The sequence below is a fragment of the Oreochromis aureus genome, linkage group 3, assembly GCF_013358895.1.
Source record: "Oreochromis aureus strain Israel breed Guangdong linkage group 3, ZZ_aureus, whole genome shotgun sequence".
NCBI lineage: Eukaryota > Metazoa > Chordata > Actinopteri > Cichliformes > Cichlidae > Oreochromis > Oreochromis aureus.
In genome coordinates this window covers 31,187,759-31,209,164 of record NC_052944.1, presented here as the reverse complement: position 1 = coordinate 31,209,164, position 21,406 = coordinate 31,187,759, and the positions used below count along the sequence as shown (strand labels likewise).

General features: G+C 39.8%; 1 protein-coding gene across 1 annotated transcript in view; it reads right to left on the bottom strand.

Moving 5' to 3' along the window:
- Window positions 1–5,631: 5,631 nt before the first annotated feature.
- ndrg2 (NDRG family member 2) overlaps window positions 5,632–21,406 on the bottom strand; it is a 40,533-nt gene continuing 24,758 nt past the window's right edge. The window contains exons 2-16 of the mRNA XM_031738668.2: window positions 20,903–20,988; window positions 16,900–16,941; window positions 14,169–14,274; window positions 13,948–14,068; window positions 13,291–13,353; window positions 12,502–12,562; window positions 11,000–11,086; window positions 10,682–10,738; window positions 10,478–10,581; window positions 10,346–10,384; window positions 10,203–10,254; window positions 10,036–10,083; window positions 9,910–9,945; window positions 9,347–9,398; window positions 5,632–8,592 (exon numbers count right to left, since the gene is read on the bottom strand). Coding sequence (XP_031594528.1) covers window positions 8,429–8,592; window positions 9,347–9,398; window positions 9,910–9,945; window positions 10,036–10,083; window positions 10,203–10,254; window positions 10,346–10,384; window positions 10,478–10,581; window positions 10,682–10,738; window positions 11,000–11,086; window positions 12,502–12,562; window positions 13,291–13,353; window positions 13,948–14,068; window positions 14,169–14,274; window positions 16,900–16,941; window positions 20,903–20,977 — 1,107 coding nt within the window. The 5' untranslated portion in view covers window positions 20,978–20,988 and the 3' untranslated portion in view covers window positions 5,632–8,428. The remainder of the gene's footprint in view (window positions 8,593–9,346; window positions 9,399–9,909; window positions 9,946–10,035; window positions 10,084–10,202; window positions 10,255–10,345; window positions 10,385–10,477; window positions 10,582–10,681; window positions 10,739–10,999; window positions 11,087–12,501; window positions 12,563–13,290; window positions 13,354–13,947; window positions 14,069–14,168; window positions 14,275–16,899; window positions 16,942–20,902; window positions 20,989–21,406) is intronic.

Below are 21,406 nucleotides of genomic sequence, written 5' to 3'. Positions count from 1 at the left end.
CCATGACGAAGGATCATGAATATGTCATAGAGAAACATGGGATAGTGCCTGTAGACTACAGCTGCACAGGTGTTGTTGAAAACTGCATGAAATGGAGTGATGGACTACAACAGTTTCTTGAAATGAAGCACGAGTCAAAGCTGAGTGACATGACAGCCATAACAAACTACATGTCCAATGTTGGCTTGCTTCAGAAGTATGGCAATCAGATCTATGGGATGTCTGGGACTCTTGGCAAGCAAGTGGAAACTAAGACTCTGCAGAAAATCTATGATGGTATCAAAACCTGTCAGATCCCTTCATTCAAATGCAGGAAACTGTTTGAGGTTGAAGGCGTAGTCGTGAGCAGTGAAGAAGACTGGGTTGAAAAAATCTGTGATGCTGTCATTGCACAAACCATGCCTACATCATACAGGGATCCAAGAGCTGTGCTGGTCATCTGTGAGACAATCAATCGCGCAAACATTATCCACCAAGCTCTAGGTGATAAAGTCAAAAAGATAAGTCTTTATATAAACAACAACATGGACAATAGTCCAATCTTTTCCAAGGAGCTTGAAGCAGGAGAAGTTATAATTGCAACCAACCTCGCAGGTCGTGGAACTGACCTTCGGGTTACTAAAGAAGTAAAGACAGCTGGAGGTTTGTTTGTTGTGCAGACCTTCCTTCCTGAGAACGCTCGTGTGGAGGCGCAGGCTTTTGGTCGCAGTGCCAGACAAGGAGCTCCAGGATCTGCTCAGCTCATCATCTCTTCTAGTCATCTGTCAGATCCAGTTCAAATGCTGCTTTTAACAAGGAACCTTCTCTCTTTAATGGATGGTTCACTGAATTTAACTAAACTTAACCAACATCTTTTTGTGAAACAGATTAAGATGTATCAAAAAAGCCCCAATAATAAAAGATTTGAAGACATGTCTTCAATACTGGAACAAATTTTGACTCTAAAGTCAGATCCAGAAATAAACTTGGCTAAAGATGGCCGAGAGAGCTCAGTGTCTCACAAACTATCAAGCTACTTGGAGTCTGACATTCCAAACATAAAGAAGAAGGAGGAGCTCTTCAATCAGTATCTGGATGAACTTGATGATTTGTACAAAAGCAGCAACAACAAGCCAGCAGCTTCTGATTTGTCTGCTCTGAATGAGTTTTGGGGTATGTGGCTACTCACAAGCTTCAATGCCAAAGACTCTACTGAGGAATTGAAAGGCAGACTAAAACGAGACCTGGACACAGCCAGAGTAAAGCTCAAGCAAAGAGAATCACCCTCATCTAATCTTTACCACTACATTGGCTTTGGTAATGACTTATGTGAAAAGGGGAACTTTACAGAGAGCATCGACATGTACACCAAAGCCACAGAGCAAGACCCCTGCTGGGGAGCTATTGCATATTACAACCGAGCTTTTACAACTCTGAAGCAGCAAAACAGCCTCAGAGTCGAGACTGCATCAGTCAAGCTTTGGATGATTTGAAAAATGCACTCAAATCTGTTCAGCTTTACTGTGACCAAATTCAGGTCACTTATAGATTCTCCAAACAGCACACTGAGAACCACAGCAGTGATTCACCCAGCAGAATTCACAAACACTTCATAGCCAGATACAGTGTGTTAGGTTTTTTTAAAGAAAACATTACAGAGGCCATAAAGAAGGTGGAGAGGAGCAGAGACATGGGTGGGAATGTAAAAGTGGAAGAGAGTCTAATCTACTTTATGGTTCCACTGGGGTATCTCCTGCCCTCATTTAACCTTTCACTGGAAACACTCCGTGTAACCCACTCTAGAAACCCTCTAAAGCGCCAGCAACTCATCAGTGACCCCTCCTTTGATATTCTAAATGAACTTAGGTGTCTTGAATCTTTGGGCCTGAATACTTTAGACACAATTTTCTCGCTGGGAGGCTTTTTCTCAAAAATAGGTAGGACACTAAAAACAAAGAAAAGTTCTGATTAGAAGACAGGTATTCCAACGCTTGAGCAAAACAATATGAATACGAGCAAACAAGAGCTATTTTAAAGAAACTGAAAGCCACATTCTTTCAAGACTACGAAAAAATAAAATGAAATTTAATCTCTAAACTAGTAAAAGCAGGTGTCCTTCCCATTATTTGTTTTCAGTTTACATGATCAAAAAGTTACCTAAGATTTTCTTCAGATTTTAACTATCCAGTTAACTTGCATTATTTATATTTTTAAAGAATTGATTAAAACACTAATGTCATGAATTCTATTTAGGAGTTTTTATGACTATGAATATCATATGTAATATATGGCCTGCATTGAGTAAACCAATTGTTTTGTTTGCACTATTTGAGTCTGAGACGGTAACGTGTTGTATAAAATTACTGATGTGCTGGGAGGTCTTTGCTTCTTTGCTTAGGCGGATTACTCCCATGACTTGAACTCAAGGAAATGGAAAGAAACTGGATGGATGGATGAAACGTTTATCTTAATTTAACCTTTTTTTATTACTAAAGAAAAGATTGTCATATGGTTTATAGCATTCGAAGGTTTGGTTTGGTTTGGTTTTGGGGGTTTTTTGCTTTATGGACCATAAGGTTGTGTTACTTAATACTTTATGCTGTTGTTAAATTAAGTTAATTTAAGTTAAGTTAAGTTTGGTATCCAGTTAACAGCATTTGTTGACTGCTGAAACATATGCTTCGACCAAGATCATAGTCATATTAATACATTTAATGCCTTTAAGTGTTGAGATCCTACCTGATGAATTCAGTTATAACCATAGAAATATGTAAAGCAGTAAGTGAGACAGTTTGTGGACTTCCATTTATTATTTTCATGTATTTATTTTCATCTATGGCACCAAGGCCATTCAAGTGTATGTGTTTTCAAAATGTCTGGGGTTTGTTTTTTGGTTTTTTGAATGTATAACACTTTTAAATGTGTTATTATCTTATAAGTAGTAATTTATGCAGAACTTTGAAGCACTATAAAATAATGCACTTTTTCTCTATTACTTACTCAATCTGAATTTGTTCAACAAAACACTTATATAACCACATAGTGTGGTGATCAGTGACTATTTACTATACTCGAATTATCTAACAGTACACTGTATTCACAACTCTCTAGAAATATTACTATAAAAGTTTGTATCACAATTCTCATGTAGTGTGTACTTACACTTTTTCTTTTGTGTCCTCCTGTTTAGAGTCACAGTAATGATCTCCCTGTTCAGGAGATCATTTCAGCATTAGAGGCAAAAGCATAAAGGCTGAACACGGATAATCATAACACTGATAATCATTTCATTGCTGCCACTTTCTTGTGTAACGTCATATTGAAGCTTGCTCACACTGGACTCTATAATCAAGCAATGTTATGATCATTTTTAAAAATATATATTTTATAGATTTCAGAGTGTATTAGTTTAGAAATTAGTGTTATTGTGAGATGAGCAAAAGAGCTAGTTTTGGTTAGAATTATCAGCTACAAAATGTGAAATTCTTTACCTTTACCTCTCATCTATGCAGGTGTTTGGGTACTTTCAACATCTTTATGCTTTTCTGTGAGAACAGGTGTAAAACTCTTCTAAATGTAGGAAACAATGTAAATGTAAATTGCAGGATTGCAGAAGTAATTTTTGGACACATTTTTGAGGCACTGTAAAGACATGCACTCTTTTTATTTATTACTTAGAGGTACTTTGATTTAGTGTAACAAAACAAATATCAGCCCACATGATAGTCAATGACTACTTATCTGATATACTTAAAATTCCACTGTATTTACATCCATTTAGAAACAATACTATGAAATTGTTCAACAGCAAAGATTTTATATTTCCTCTTTTATCTGCGGCTGTTTAGAGCTTAGTAGTTTTATCTATTCACATTTTAATTGCATCCAGAAGCAGAAAACACTTCATTGCTGCCACTGTCTGGTGAAATATAGTAGTGAAGCTTACCTGCACTGGACTCAGTAAAGCAATATCATAGATTTTTATTTGCAGGTAAGTAAAAGAGCTGATAATGGTTAAAAATTCTAATGTGTAGTTTTTGGACTCAAAAGTAAAAGAATGTACAATCTACTTTAAACTTTTCATAAAGGGAAAATAAACCTCAGAAATTAGATCTATTTCAATGTACATGTTTAAATGCTAATATGCTATTATGCTAAAGCTTTGACCAACCGTCCTCTTTTCCCCGGACATGTCCACTTTTCACGTTCTGTCCGGGGCGTCCGGGGGGATTTTCGAGATGGATGAAAATGTCCGGGTTTTCCTACAGGCCTACAGAGGACCCATATGTGCAATGTCATCCCTGAACTGCTGCGTTGTAAGTGGTTGTTCCCCGCTCACAGACGGGACAGAGCGCGGAGCGGCGCGCTGAAAAGATGCCAAAAGATGCCAAAGCGCAAGTGCATCTTTTCAGACAAACTGCAAAAGAAATTTCCCTTGTACCATCCTGGTCGGAATAAATGGGAGGCGTAGTGCACTGTGTGCAGAGCTGGCACATACGTTTGTGTGTCTAACAAAGGTGCCCAAGATCTTGTTGCTTACATGGACACAGAAAAACATAAAAAGGCTGCGCAAGGCAAAAATTCATCTAGTAAGTTGACTGAGTTCTTTGTTACACCTGGGAAAAACGAGGATGCTGTTGTATCTGGAGCAGAAGGTGCACTGACATTTCAGAAGCACCACAATAGCTACAGGTTCATGGATTGCACTAGTGTGTTGCTAAAAAAGCATTTCCAGACTTTAACACAGCTAAAAAGTTCAGCAGTGCCCGCACCAAGACTGAAGCCATTGTCACTCTTGGAGCTAATGAAATCCAGTACTGTGGCATTTCTCAGACTTCAGTAACCATGGAACAGAGAAAATATTCCCAATCATACTTTGACTGGAAGAATGGTGGTGTGCAAACAAAATTAACTGAGGTTAGAAACACCAAATGAAACAGCAGAAACCATTGCACAATACCTCACTGGTTATTTTTCTTATACAGATGAGGCATTATTTCTGTAACATTATTTAATTCCAGAGATTTTTAAGTTTGTTTTTTTTTTTGCACTTGTTGACTTGCAAAAGCCTATATGATATTTTTTATTTCACCATTCATTAACCGCACAGAGAAGGCATATTTTAAATATGTTAAAATTTTCTTTAAACAAACAGTATTATTAAAATTCTTCATGACTTGGCCAAGTGTCCTCTTTTTTGGAAATCAAAATATGGTCACCCTACTTTAGCATGCACCAGCCTACTTATCCATTTATGTGAAAATTGCAATGTGTTTGTATAGGAAATTGTGTGGAACAGAACCTAATGTTCCATTATCTTTCCAAATGTTAGTAGTCAGTAACTATTAGAAAAGTGAAAAGACAGCTAGCTTAAAATGTACTATAAACTACTACTGTATGCTAGCAAGTTGGTCCTTTGATGGCACTACTCCGCTTACCATATGAACCCACCAGTTCCAGGTGAACAACTATTGACGTTCCAGAATAATACAAAAATAAAAACATAAAAAATCTTTGGTTAGCACAGAACAAATACAAAACATCTTAAAAAGAGCGGCACTGAGCTCAGTGGTGCCACCAATGGCTACAAGCTAGCCTATACATTGTACAATGCTGAACACACCATAGAAAAAAAGACAGGAGACAAGACAGTTCTCTTAAGCTTCTATTCATTTTATTTTCTTTGCTTTTTTTTAGGATGTTCATTGTGTTACACAGAGCAATTAGCCACACAAGTAAATTTGATTCTCTTTACTTTTAATTTTTTTATTGTTAATTATATTATTCTCCCTTATAAGCGCTAATGCTAAAAAAGTTACACCAGAACTATCACACGGTTAACTAACTTGTGAGCACATCGGGACAGTAAACTAACACTTCACATAGATAAAACAAACAAAGATCTTTAAAACAAATCAAAGGGGAAAGAAAAATGTGATTGGATTGTAAAAACTAAGAGACAAAAAAAAAGACAAAATGGACAAGCATTTACAATCACACAGCCCTGCTCAACCACTCTGATTTCCTTATTTGGCCTTTTTAAAATTTCTAGGCTTTAATCCTGAAATGAGCCCAGCAATTACATTGTACACTCCAGCACAATGGTCTGCAACCCACATGCTTTAATGCCACAATCTATCATGCACAAGCATGCGGCATGATATCATCAGTACTTGTGTTTTCCACATCCTCTGCAACAGATGTTGATGGTACAATAGCCGTTTATGCACTGCATAAGCAGCCTATTATGGATCGGAGGGGAGTGACTCAAAAACAGGTTGCCGTCATCGTTACGACCATCAATTATTATTCCAAGCTCACATCTAAGGCCTTCCATCGCATCAAAACCATGTCCGCGTCATGAGTCAGGTTTGGAAAAAGGAGATTTAATAGCATTTAAATGAAACAGGCATCTTCCAGCTCAGTGGTCGTGCTTTCATGCATTTGAATATAAACACATGCAATGGACTGGGCTCAAACATGGTCCTTTAAAAGCACAGTCAGTGTAATGGCTACTTGGCACAGGGCAGTGGTAAGCTTTGACTTTATTTGCAACTATTAAGTATTAGCAATTCAGTGAGAATCTGGATGAATTTATTTATGATAACTGATGTTTAAAGGTGCACGTTTAGCTCGGAGCATTTCTGATGGCAGAATTTGGTCAATAAACACCCCAATTACTGAGGGGCTTTTAGTTTTGGCAGGATGCTTAAGGTCATTGGCTCCAACTAGTTGGCTCAGAGTTCAGAGAGTGGCTGAAGAAACTCTTGTTTTCTATTCTTATATATTATCTGAGCATGGTGGCAGTGAAGGGGCTGGTTCATTGTCACTGATAAGTCACAAGGGGTTTTATCGGTCTTAAAACTTTTGTAGATAACCTGGGCCTTCCTCCATCTTCATTGGTTAACTGTGCTTACAAGACACGAGCACTGACATTTGCTCCCCCCCGCCTCACACTCACACATATCAGTATAAACATATGCAAACACGATTCTGTTGTCCCCGTTGGTGAATAAAGTGGGTGGAGAGGAGTACGCATTGGTTTTACCCGTACCCCCCCACCACCGCAGCGCACATGAAGTCAAGTATGCTAGCTGGGTTTGTTTGGAGGTATCCGCGCATGGGCAAGGCTAAGAGATTACAACCCAGATAGATGATGAACACAGTGATCCCTTTCTGGCCACACCGAGCACTGAAATGCAATATCCATACGAGCATGCTACCGATGATGTGATGCTCCCTGGTGAGTAGTAGTACACAAGCGTGGATATTAAGACACGCAGTGCAAGACCGCCAGCAGTATTGGAAGCACTTCTGAATGTGCGGCGACTGCTAACAATAGGGTGATATTTAAAGCGCGCAAAACACCCTCAGTCTCACCTATGTTTACCTTCAGGCCATAACTCGAAACAGCACACACACACGAACACAGATTCACACAACTCATTAGCAGAATATAAAAGAAAAAAACCAACATTATTCCATTCAATATTCACATGAGTTGATAGCAGGCATGCAACTTCCAAACAGTCCAGAAGAAACAAAACAAAAATAAAAGCTTCTTGTCCATCACTTCAAAATCCAATGGAGGGAGGGGGAAGATTACAGTCACTTATAGACGAGGGCCAAATGGAAGACATAAACAATCTGGCAACATCAAGGAGGAAGTAGTCACTACAATGGCTCTCATTGGCTGTCTCCATATGATGGGGTCAGCCAATCAGTATCTCCAGCCCCTTGCTGAGACAGGTTACGTATAAGAAAAAAAAAATCCCATAAAAGAAATGATAAAAAAAGAACACAATAAAAACTAGCTTTAAAAGTAGTAGACACACAATATTATAAGTATCTCTGCTATAGTATGTTTTTTTTGTCTATGTCGTTTTAAATTCATTATGTAATAAAGAGAAAAGTTACTGTTTTTTTTCTATCATCATTAGCTTCAATATCATCATCATCATCAAGAACATCAGAATCATCAGCATCAACATCCACAATACTGTTTTCAGGATTATTACTGTTGGTTTTTGTACGCTGCACTGTAAATCTAATTAAAGGGCTCTATTGGCTGACAATAGAGGGAGGGAGGGAGGACTAGTTGCTGTTCGTCACCCCCTCCTTTGCTTTAATAATCTCTTCATGCCTTTTAAAGACTCATGTTTATGGCAGAACAGCCGGTTGTACTTTGTTTTAGGCTGAGGTTGTAAAGAGAAGGGTTTTTATTTTCCACTCAAATCACTCTATTCCTCTTCCTCCTTCCCTCCCTCTCTCTAACCATCCATATTCCTATTCTGCTCTTCGTGGGGAACGAAGGGAGTTGTTTAGTGACAAATAAGTAACCCATTCATCTTGTCTCTGCATTACTGTCATGCTTCATCTTTCCCTTCCTTTTGCTTCCACCCTCCTCTCATCCCACTCTCGCTCTTTCTTTCTATCGTTTTGTTTTTCTTCAGCAAGACACCTCCATCGTTTGGGAGGGGCTGGGCGGCATCTGGCCGCCCTGCGAGCCCTGGGATAGGGTGCGGGAGCGAGAGCGGGAGCCATCCATGGAGTAGGAGGAGGAGAGGGAGGTGGTACGAGAGCGGGACAGGCGAGTCATGCAAGATGAAGCCACTGTGGAAAAACACAGAGAAACGGTCAGTAAGAGTACAAGTCATGGAAACAGTTTGCAAAGGTTCAGTTTCTTTTAAAGTCAAGTATCAAAAGGTAAGGAAATGTTGCTGACAACACATAGTTGTGGTCAGCCACACTGATAATGACAATTTGTGGCCTTTAATGATTTACTCGAATTGTTATTTTTCCAGCATGGAAAGACTATACAGCTTATTCTTTAATAACTTCTTTACTTAGGGGGGCAATTTTCAATTTATTTAGAATTTTCTCTAATCTGCACAGGGTCCAATGAGGACAAGACCTATTAACATCTCACAAATTCTTCAACTTCCTCTTAGATCAATAGCTGGACAGTTGAAACATGGTTGGGTATTCCAACAGGATCCCGAACACACATCAGTTGGAATGTATAAAACTGGCTAACATTAAGCTTCTGGAATGGCCTTCCCAAAGTCCACTCCAGAAGTCAAAGTGTTTAAAGTCAGATGTATGCTGTGCAATCATTACACCGTGGAAAAAAGAACAGTTCAAAGAAATAATTAAAAGCCCAAAATGACCACAACATTCATGCTCATGATGAGGGTATGTAACTAACCATAGTTGTACATCAGAAATACAGCAGTTTATCCTTTAACTGCCCAGTGACACAAAAAGTATCAAAATAAAAGTATGAAACGAATAGGAAACAATACTAAAGCCATGTCTCTGTCTCTGTATAAATAAGGAAGATGACTGCTTGATAAAGTGAACTTACTGTAGCCCATGCCCTGGATGAAATACTTGAAAGCCTCAGTAAGTTTAGCAGGCTGCAAACAAAACACAGGACATTACATATCAGGTCAAAAACATGTTTAACTCGTTTGCTGCACTGAATAATGGTGCTCACTGAGGACCCCATGTGGAAGCCCGTGGTATCCGTTTTAGTTTTGACACCTAAAAACATTTGCCAACCTCTGGGGCTAAAAGACAATGAAGCTACCGCATATGTGTGAAAAACTACAATTTGCCTTGTGGCCACCTGTAGCAGACTCCTAACATGAGTCAATCCCCACAAACCAACAAGACATCAATATATTTACAGCTTTGTTTTAAATTGATCTTCATCTCTGTAGTTAAATCTTCCTTTAATGACAGCTATGTAGGAACAGAAGCCAAAATTTGGCTTGTTCTAAGTTTTTAAATTAGGCACCTATGAGTGCCGACACAATGTACAAGTATCAGGATGTTCTTTTCACATTGAAATATTGCCCAGGGTGGTTTTAACATCCACACCTATGTCACATGTGTGTTATTATACAGATCTTAAGGTGTTTTTACCTGAGTCAGCTGAGGCAGACCACCAGCATCAGCCATCTGCAGAAGGACAGAAGACGTAAGTAAAGGTGGAAAAAAACAAAGACAGACAGACGATGCAGACACTGAGGACACAGGTATGAAAATCACCTTTAAGAACGAGGTTGTTGTCGGGTCCATTTTGCTGTTGCACTCCACCTAGTGGTTACAGAAAGAAACAGTCTTTTTTACACCCCATCAGATCCTTTTTTGCACAGAAACGGACAATCAGTGCAAACAGCCGTTCAGGTGAGTGTCAAATAATAAAAGAAACTCACAGCAGCATCCTCATAGGGAGCATGATCGCCCACCACCAGCATTACAGGACATCTGAGGGTCAAACAGAAACAGGTGCTGATTAGAAGTTTGAAGATTTGAGAGATTCACGTTAAGTAAAAAAAATCAGAGAGTGGGTATTTACTTGAAAGCGCTGTTGCGGTCAAAGATCAGGTCTCTACGACTGCAAGGAGAAAAAAATGGTGTCAGTGGTAGTTTGATGTAAGGTCGATTATTTGTATTTATGTCATGATGCACGACAGCATGTTATGTTTACCTGTTGTAAGACTTCCACAGGAGCTCCATGTTGGACAGGTTGGGAGCTTTGGAGATGCGCTCTCTGTGAGACTGCACTAGATCTGTGCTTGACGACAGCTCCTCCTAGAAAAACGGTTTAACATTTGATCCTTTTTTCTCAATTTTTTATTTAACTTACAAAAAAAAATCTGTCATTTAAACACTTATGGATCTAATAATGTACCTGACTGAAAAGGTGGCACAGAATCTGCTCTGCGAGGGAGGACGTCACGGAGCTGAGCTGCAGTAGGAGAGGAAAGAGGGGGGATCATTCAGGCAGTTTATTTATTTTAATCAAGCGTGATGAAATATACGATAAACAATTACGTGATCAATGGCACAGGACACACAGACCGTGCGTGAAGTCACGTAATTTCACATCCAGAGCTATTTTTACATCGATGAATAACTCCCATTAGGACTAACGAGATTAAATGATGTTTCTGTGTACACGGCCGCTGCAGCCCTGACGTGGAAGGAAGGAAGAGAGAGAGAAAGAAACCTTTTGAGCAGCCCAGTCTATCCATCCTCGAGCGTTAGTGTCGATGTTGATCAGAACCAGACCTTCCACTGCATCTGGGTTTGCGAGCTGAGGAGAGAAAGAAAGGAACGCAGACACAGATGGTGAGTGGAAAATTGAGATGAAAGCAGAAGTGTTCACTGACAGTGTGACAATATCTCATATACATCTATATTCACGGCTCACGTGGTGAAGGGAAAACAAACCGCACATTGGATCTTAATGAGTGAAATATTCAGGCTGAAGATCTTTGCTGACATTATTTAATTTGCGGAAAACAAAAATCATCAACTCTTTGAAGGTTGGATTCAAAAATCCCACCAAAAATCAGTTAAAAATAAAAATCAGAGGCATGACGTGGTTCGGTAATATGAATCTGTGCTTCCCATGTGGATGTATGCACTCTCAATAATGTCTGTGAATGCTCCTGATGAGAAGGACGATGGTGTCCTCGGGATCTTGTCCAAGTTCAGGGCATCAGTGATCTCCTGGAAGGTCAGTGGCTTTATTTGACAGCATCCAATATTCCCAGAAATTCTCAGTTGGAATCGGATCAGGGGCTAGTCAATGATCATGATTGCTGTTGTTTTCTAGGAACTGCCTACGCACAGTGACTACGAGGCCTGTCTTACACCAGGATCCACCGCACAAAGATAAGGTTAAGGTCTAAGAATGGGTCTGAAGATTTCACCCTGGTACACAACAGGAGTCAGGGTGCTGTTAGTTAACAGGTGGAGGCCTGTATACAGTGTAGATTTTAGGACATCCTCAGGTCTCAGGAAAAAAGCTGTCGGGTCTCAGGTCACAGAAGTCGGGTCTCAGAAAAAAAATCTTAGGTCTCAGGTCTCAGAAATAAGTTGTCTATGGAAGCCCGTTTCCGCCACAAAAAAAAAAAAAAAAGGATCCATAACTCGAAATTTAGAATTATCTTTCTCTGACGGCTTTTTTCTGAGACCTCAGACCTCTGGATCTGGAGAACTTCACCAAACTGTCTATAATAAAGTTGAGTGACCTGTTCTCTGCACTTAATGTTCGATAATAAAAAGGCCTTTGGTGTTGAAGTTTTAACATCAATTAAAAACCATTTCAATTATTTGGGAATTCTTTATTAGACATCAGGAAGTGACCTAGAAGAAAACTATAATTTTGTGGCTGCGTTTACTTGTGTCTGCAGATGATGCAGATTATCAGATTTAAATCAAAGCTAATGTGCATTCAGCATTTTCTTGTTTTAAGAGATTTGCACATAAATATCCACAAGCGTCACAGTTTAACATATTCATTCTACAAAGTGTTCCTGTTGAACTCTTCTATCGACATTTACAGTCAGCCCAGCACAAAACTGTAAACAAGAACATTTCCTGTCATTTTAAATGGCACCATCCTGTGTTAATGCAAAATAAGACCTCTGTAGAGTGCTAAAGCGGGGTCTGAAATGACTCATGTGGACAGTTTTACCAAAAAAAAAAAAAAAAGATGCTTACCGCGAACCGGGCCAGGATGTATGCTCCTGCTCCCACACCCACTCCGATTACAGTACGGAAGCTGACAGAAGGATAAAGGTTATTAACACCTACAGCATACGCATGTGCATGTAAACACAGTTTTAATTGGTCTGAGCATTGCTGAACACTGTGGTTATTTATATATCTAAAGCACTGTGCAAAATTCTTGAGCTACCGCTTTCTTTATATTTTAAGATAAGATAAGATGACCTTTATTAGTCCCACAGGTGGGAAATTTGTTTTGACAGGAAAATGGGAAATAGTTGCAAAGATATACTGAAATACATGCAAACATATGAGGCAAAACAGAGTTTGTACAATTCAATGAGCATTTTAGTCAATATTTGCTACAACCTGCTGTTGATCTACTGTAGATTATGTTTTTAGGCCTTGTTTTATCTTACCTGCCCAGTTTCCTCATTTTTTTAAGGACACATTGCACACCATGCTTTTATATGCCATGTTTTCAGCTAATATCTCTTTGGCAATCAGCTAGTTGGTGAAAAAATGACATTTTGTGTCAATGAAACTATGTTATGTTTGGCATTTTTCATATATTCAGTGAGTAAACAAGCAGCCGATGTCCGAGGACAAACAGAAAGCCTGGAGAACTACAGCTGAAGAAGAAGAAAAAGACTTTCAGCTTTCCCCGATTCACATGAGGTCACCACAGCAGGTAGCGCCACGTGTCTCAAGGCCACTTAGTTCTGTTACACAAATCCAAAAATACTGCTTGCGTTCACATCACAATAAATACGGTTAACTCACTTGAAAAACTGCAGGACAGCTGGGATCATCTCTGATATGGTCTCCATGGAGGGATATTGGTAACTACAACAGCACACACAAATGAGCTTAATGCAATTGAGCGCCTTAATATGAAAACAAATATGTGGAGAATGTTATCTTACCTAGGGAATACTAATTCTGATCTAAGATCTATTCAAGCTATTCGTGGTAGGTGGACAGCGCTGTTCCATTAGGTAAATTTCATAAGTAAATACGGCGGCTAACACCTCTATCCACAAGGATTTAAGACCATAAAGAGAATGAGCTTCAATTTCGAGAATAAGCAGCGGAAGCGAAGGGTCAGAGCTGAGAATCTGTCACAATACATGCAACAAAATCCTGCTGAGCTACTAAAATAATCTCACAAGGAAGGGGACTGATAGAGAAGTACTGGGAGGAATAAGAAGTACGGGGAGAGAAAAGAAGGGATTTTGTTTAAACCTCTGACAAGAGCGCATTAGAGAACAGAGATGGTTCAGGGGGAGATGTGAGAGAGGAGAGTGGTAAGGATTTTTAGAAGAGATTATGTTCAGGCCTGTACGGAAGATTGTTTCCATTTCTCAGAAGTTTACTTTTTTTTTTTTTCAAGTGCAAGGTTACTGCAGGACACCTTATCAAACACAATGATTGTCTCACCCTGCGGGGTAGGTGGCGGCCCCCTCCTCTTGTCCCGGGGCGTCGATGTGAATCAGGGTGAAATTCTTGACAATCTCCTGCATCTCTTCGAATTTGAACAGAGGCGAGAAGCAGCTCTTACCTGCCAGGTAAAAAAACCCCAGAGTAAACGAAGATAATGAGGAAAAAACGAAATCAGTAACAAGTAAGAGACTGTTTGACTTGGAGAGAGAGCTACTCACTGTCCAGACCCACATCGTGGAAGGTGAGGATAGCGGGCCTACGGGTGGTTCGCGTGCCATGGAGGGTCACGTGCAGGACGCCATGTGGAGTCTCAACACTGTGCTCCTAGAGAAAGAACAAACACAGACTTAAAAATGTCAACCTGATGGTAACATCTTGAATGGAAAACAAAAAAATAACCTTTTCTGTGCATGAACCTTCTTTTACTTTTGGCTGCTCACCACAGCCGATCATCTCCCTCCATCTCGCCCTGTCCCTAGCATCCTCCTGTCTCACCAACCCTGCACCAACCCACCTTCAACGAGTTCTTTCTCTTTTTCTTCATATTCAACAACCTTTGTCAAAGATATCCACCACTGCTACACTGCACATGTCCAAACCGTGTCTTGCCTCTTATTTTGTCTCCAAAAATCGAGTATTTCTCTCTAGCTCTTTGCAAATTCTGTATCAATCTGGTCCTCATATACACTCAAGTTAATAAATTGCATGTTCTATATTCATTCCTCCACTTCAGGTCATCCAATTTTTTTAGACTGTGAGACTTGAGACAGGCTGACAGATAAGCGAGAGAAGTGTCACGGGAAGGATGTTATATCCCCCTATTCTCTTGTGTTTCTTTTGTATTCATGAGTTTGTGAGATCAGCCACACCTGTGGCTCATGAGCTCCTCCCCCTGCAGCATCTGTTTACTGCGGCTCACCACTCATTCCACTCTCCTGTGTTTGGATCTGATTTCTCCTCTGCTGCTTGGCCACCCAAGCTTTCATTCTACAGCTTGTTTTCAATCCATTCACATGGATGCCAACTTTCAGTCTTTCTGCAGCCTCGCTCTGCTTTACCAGCAGACTCCTCAGCCTGTGTGCTTCATTTCTATCGACCCATCTCGATTATTGGAGTATTCTTCTAAAATCATTGCCAACCTGGGCTTGTGTTGCCTTTTTTCTACTTCTGTCCAGAAAGTTGGTTGGGCCCTAACATGCTAATGTGGAATTTTTTTTCAACCCTGCCTTTAAGTTTTAAAGACCATCATAAAGACTGGAGCTTGAGTCCTTGACAGCCTTTGGTCTTTAATCACCAAACTATATACAAGGTGGATACAGATGTGTTTTCACATAGTACTTTTCAACCATTACTGTACTAAAGTTTAATGTAGCAGAAATAAATCCATGTTTCCACCAAGAAATAAAGAAAAGGAAAGAAAAGAAAAGAAAAGAAAAGGGAAAAAATAGCCCTGAGTTTGGGACACTGATGAGTGGCAGAGATTGCTGCAAAAATTCAGTGATGATTCACAAGATGCAGCTCATAGATTTATTCATGACTTTCTGTCCATGGAAATTCAACCCAATTTTATTTCAACTACCGTCCTGTGAAAACCTAAATATACCGCCTGATTCAGCAGCTTCTAGAACTGCCTTAAGCAGCAATAACTCAATAATTTTATTTGTGCGACTTTATCAGTCTCTCGCATCATTGTGGACAAATTTTAGCTCAATTTTCTTCACAGCATTGCTTCACTTTATTAAGGTTTGCAGGCATTCATTTATGCACAGCTCTCTGAGGGTCACAGCATTTCAATCAGGTTGAAGTCTGGACTCTAACTGGGCCACTTGGTTGTAGACTTGCTGGTGTGTTTGGCATCCTTGTTTAGGCCAAGCTTTAGGTGTCAGACAGACAGTCTCACATTTGACTCTAGAATACTTTGGTCTACAGAAGAGTTCACGGTCAACTCAGTGGCTGCAAGGTGCCCAACTGCTGTGGCTGCAAAACAAGCCCAAACCGTCACCCCTCCACCACCTGTCAGTTGGTATGAGCTGTTCATGTTGTTACGCTTTGTTTGGTTTTCTCCAACCATGGTCTCTCCACTTTGGTCTTATCTGTTTAAGTCTTGTGGTTTGTTCAGATGCAGCTTTGCAAACTTAAACTGTGCTGGCATGTTCTCTGTAGAGACAAGAGGCTTTCTCCTGACAATCCTTCCAAGCAAGCCAAGCTTGTTCAGTCTTTCCTAATTGTGCTGTCATGAACCTTAACATTTAACATGCTAACATTTAGAGTCTGAGATGTAGCTCTTGTATTTTTTTAGGGTGTCTCTGAGCGTTGCACATACATAAACGGGGGGGAATTTGCTCCAATGCCCACTCCTAGAAAGACAGTGGCATTGTGTTAACACACGTCTGAATGCTCCAGAGCAGCAAACCCCCAAACCTTCTACTCACACTTGCTGATGATTAGTTAATCAAGTACACCTCATAATTCCTATGGAAGCAGTAAGAGTGCACTTAAATTTTTCACAAAGTTGCAGAGAGTGCAGTGAAACTGTTCTTCTTACATGACTGTACGATGCAAAGTTAGTTCTCAGCTGATCAAAAAAATGGGCTGATTTTCAAAAGGCACCAAGACACAACAGGATGGGCACTATATTCATGGAAAATAGGCACAATGAAGAAAAAAACACTCACAGAAACCTGTCTTGTTGCAAAAATCAGTAAAATACAGCTCAGTCCATTATTAATCATTTACAAACCCTACTAACAACTGTGCAGTGATTTTCATACCACTTCTATAGTTTTCCTACTGACTTCTGACAGGAAAAGAAGCCCCTGCAGAGTTATTAAATATACTTGAATAAAGTTGAATAAAAATAACGGTGTATTTCATTTTTAACAAAATAATAATAATGATATTGCAATGCTTAATCAAACACCTTAGCATGGATTTCACAGACAGTCTTACCTGTCCTTGGTCCAGGAGTATCCTAGCAGCCAGTTCAGCATCCTGTTAGAAAAAGAGTGACAGTCTCATTAGCAAAATGTGCATAAAGATTTCTTTTTACATTTGAAAGTAAGTGATGTCCTGCCTGTTTGGGTACTACAGGGACAAGATTTATTTAAAAATAAATCAAGCTATGAAGCTGAGAAGGACTCATTACCCACCAGCTGAACAAATCTGAATAAATTCTCACTTTGCTTCTTACAAAAATCTTAATTAGGACTCCTTAATTTATCTTTTTAGTGTGCATTACTGAAAATCGAGTCCAAAGAAGTGACATCTCAGCCTGCTGTTCTTTCATTTCTTTGTTCTTTCATGTCTAGAGAGGCTTTGCTTCCTAATTGACACCCACAAAGGCAGGATGGGTAGCATTATGCTGCTGATACCCCAGCAGAGAGCCCCTTCAGAGGAGCAGGTGGTTGTGACATGCCTGGCATTAAACAGAGGAAGTACTGACAGCGGGTTTCAAACGGGTGGCTCATTTGCAGCCTTGGATCCGTTTACCCCCATTAATGAATTACTAGCATCACAAGCTCTTAGAAAATTAACAGTGTGGGAAGTTGAAGTGGAGGTGGGCGTGGGCACAGATGGAAGTCATCGCTGAGGAGAAAAGAAAGAAAAGAGGAAGTCCTAGAGGGTTGGTGACTGAAGAGAGGCTCCTGGCTGGATTAATTCAATTCAGTTTTATTTACATAGCATCAAATAACAACAACAGTCAACTTAAGGCACTTTATATTGTAAGGTAAACACCTAAAATAATAAAGAAAAAACCCCAATGATCAGGATAATCCTCTCTGTAACACTTGGCGACAGTGGGAAGGAAAAACTCCCTTTTAACAGGAATAAACATCTGGCAGAACCAGGCTCAGGGAGCAGGGTTATTATAGTTAACTAAATAAAACTAAAAACTAAAACTAGATCTGAAAAAAACACTTTAGTTAACTGAATTAAAGGACTTAAAATAAATAAAACAAACCAAAAAAAACTGAACTTTTATACTAAAATAAAATAAAAATGTAGAGGAAATTTCATTAGTTTTAGTACCTGTTAGTTTAGTAAAAATGAGAGACATGTTTATCGTGACTCTGGTGTCTAAAAGGCTATTGTGAGTGAACTTACTTTCAAAACTGATTTTTCTTAAATCTTAAAACGAAACATTTTCATACATTAAAAACTAAACTGAAATGAGAAAATCCACTCTGGAAACTAACTGAAAGCAAACTGAATTAAAAACAAAGTTAAAATGATATAAAAATACAAAATAATTGGAATTTACGAAACTATATCCATCTGCCGCAACTGTTTGGGGGTGAGGGAAGGAAAACCAGACAAAGACATGATGTGGAGCTGGAGAAAATTTAAATCTACCTAATGATTAAATGCAGAGAGGTGTATAAACACACAGAGAGTGAAGAATTGCATCATGGGAAGCCCCCAGCAGCCTATGCCTTTTGCAGCATAAGTAAGAGAGGATTCAGGGTTACCTGATCCAGCCACAACTATTTGCTTTATCAAAAGAGAGTTTTAAGCCTAATCTTAAAAGTAGAGATAGTGTCTGTCTCCTGAATCTAAATTGTGATCTGGTTCAATTCACAGAAGAGGGGCCTGAAAACTGAAGGCTCTGCCTCCTATTTTACTTTTAAATACTCTAGGAACAACAAACAAGGCTCCACTCTGAGAGCAAAGTGCTCTAATGGGCTGATACGGTACTATGAGGTCATTAGGATGAGATGGGGCCTGATTATTGAAAACTTTGACTGTCAATCGATTACTTTCGAGGTTGTGACCTGGATGGAGGAGATACCAGTGAGAAGCTACATAACCATTATGTGACCTTTTCCACAATAAAGTTGACCCACATCTCACACCCTTACTCTGTAGGCTGAAAAACACATTATTACAGGTTATTACAGGTTGCTGCTTTTTATTTCCAGTTTAGTTTATATGTTTCATATCTTTAGAGCTTCTGTCTGCATCACCCCTCTCACTTGCATCACTTGCATGCACAATACATTTTTTTGCTGCTGAAATGCAAAAAGGAAAAAGGAAATTCAAAGGGATGCGCCATTAGACCGATCACAAACAAATGCAGATCATCAAGTTGTCATATGTTATATATTTTGAGTTAAAAAAATAAGCACTAAGCCCACAGGCAAAGTAAAAGCTACTTGTTATGAAGTTGTTGCCCTGTGCAAGTCAAATACTCTATGCACAAAAAGACTGCAATATTAAAATGATCAAAGTCATGATGGTGTAATTCTCTTTGCATTGGTTAAAACCCTGTTTCGTCTGTCTGGCAGCCCAGCTTTAGTAAGTATGAAGGCTGTACTGCCAGACTTTATGATTATCATTAATTCATCTGGCTTCAGTCGCGGATGCTGTGGGTCTTGCCTAAGAGTTAAATCATCTCAGCGGGAAGAGGAAACACAAGTTGACGTGAGGGTGAGCACTTCATTTAACTTTGTGACTGGTATGACGCTGTGGGTGCATGAAGAACTGACAGGGCCAAGTGTGTCAGGTAGTCCACAGCAGAGCCACGTCAACAACAGCCACTGTTTCATAAGTGCGGTCAGACTCTGTGGGCTGGACAAATTTTGATTTAATTCTTTGACCTCATTTATTTTCCCACTGAGGTCAAAGATTTGCATGTAGAAGACACAGGAGCTTTTTTGTACTATCCTCCTGTAAACCCTGACTTGATTGTTCATAACTGTTCCCCATGAGCTCCTTGTGTGTATATAAAGAGTTTAGCACTGTTGCCTCACAGCAGGAAGGTCCTGGGTCTGAAAACTGTGTGAAGTCATGTCCTCTTTGTGCTTGCCTGGGTTCTCTCGGGGTAATCCAGCTTCCTTCCACACTAATCGGTGAGACTGATTTGCCATCTTTTAGCCCTGTGACAGGCTGGCAACCTCTCCAGGGTATACCCCGCCTCACGCCCTATGACAGCTGGTCATAGGTCACCATGTGTGGTGTACATAAAGTCCCGGATCTCGCTTGTCCATTACTGGTTTGTCTGTTCACTTCTAATTCTCTTGAATCTCATCATGTCTCAGCATTATTTCTTGTGTTTTTGGTCATGTTCTGATAAAACTGCTGTTTACCATTTTACATGAAGCATATATCAAGATGGAAGAAGTATTAATCAATTATTAAAAACAATTAAAAATCAGGAAATTAGTTACTAAAAGAGATCAATGCTAGTCACAGCTCGGAAAATAGATTAAAAAATCACTGGATCGAGTTAGAAACTGCAGAGTGCCTCACATTAATGGCTTGTTTAGAGTTAATTACCAGTTATCCTAACATGCACGTCTTTGGACTGTGGGAGGAAGCCACACTGTGAAGTGCCCACAGTGTCAACTAGAGAACGTGCAAACTCGACTGAGAAAGGCCAAAGCTGGGGTTTACACCAGGATAACCACTGCAGAAAAATCTCTGTGTTGTTTTTGTTTCACTGCTGTGTTTCGCTCTTTGCCCACAAGGGGGCTCTGCTCTGCAGCGCTGCATCTGCACGGCAACATCAGCCCAGCAGAGCAGAGGATCTGCTCCCGATCCCTCAGGGCTTTGACGTCAACCTGGCAGATATGAGCCAGCACTGCAGCTGTGCACACACACACACACACACACACATCTATATAAGTACACACTGACGCACAAATTCATGCACAAATGTGCTTGGAACACATGTTGTCACATGTAGGCTTTGTTCAGACTCAAAAACACTTTCATTCATGCACACATGCACAGCAAGGACACATAGTGACACACTTGCACATACACCAGCCCTTCTTTTTCTTTCTCTTGGTTTGCCTGTGCTTTCATATCATGCTCGCTCTGTGTGTGTGTGTGTGTGTGTGCTGATGTTCTCTATTGATCAGATTACATTAAATCATAGTATATTGAAGATTTAGTCTTGAATAACATGCATGTCCATGTCTCTGTAAGAGTATATGACTCCATCACAGACCTTGGTGGTGTCAGCCTGACCCGTGAGTAAAGGCTTATCCTCCGTAATGGCGATCTCCTGCATTTCTGTTGTCATGGTGTTGCCTCCTGCACGGAAAAAAAGCACAATGAGTACTTCTTATTTTTAAAGTCAGTCCTCCACAAATACTGGATACTGTTATAGGGGCATGGAGCACACATAAAAGGGCCGATGCAGGCATTTATGCACACGCACAACAAGTGATTAAATACTGTATGTGGCTGTTACCCTCTGCGACTCTGTTTGCGCTGTGGGACTGAAAGTTAATTAGTAATTAGTCCCAGTAGAGCAGAAATGGATTGTGGGACAGAGGGAGAAGGAGCTAAAAGAGAAAAGGACAGATGGATAAGTCGAGGTACACTTAAAAAAAACATATGTGTTCAGGATATTTTGTAAATATTCTTTATTTGTTTGTTTATTAGTACAGAAAACAACAAAAACAATAAGATATATCAGCCAAGTTTTTGTTTTTGTTTTTACCAATAT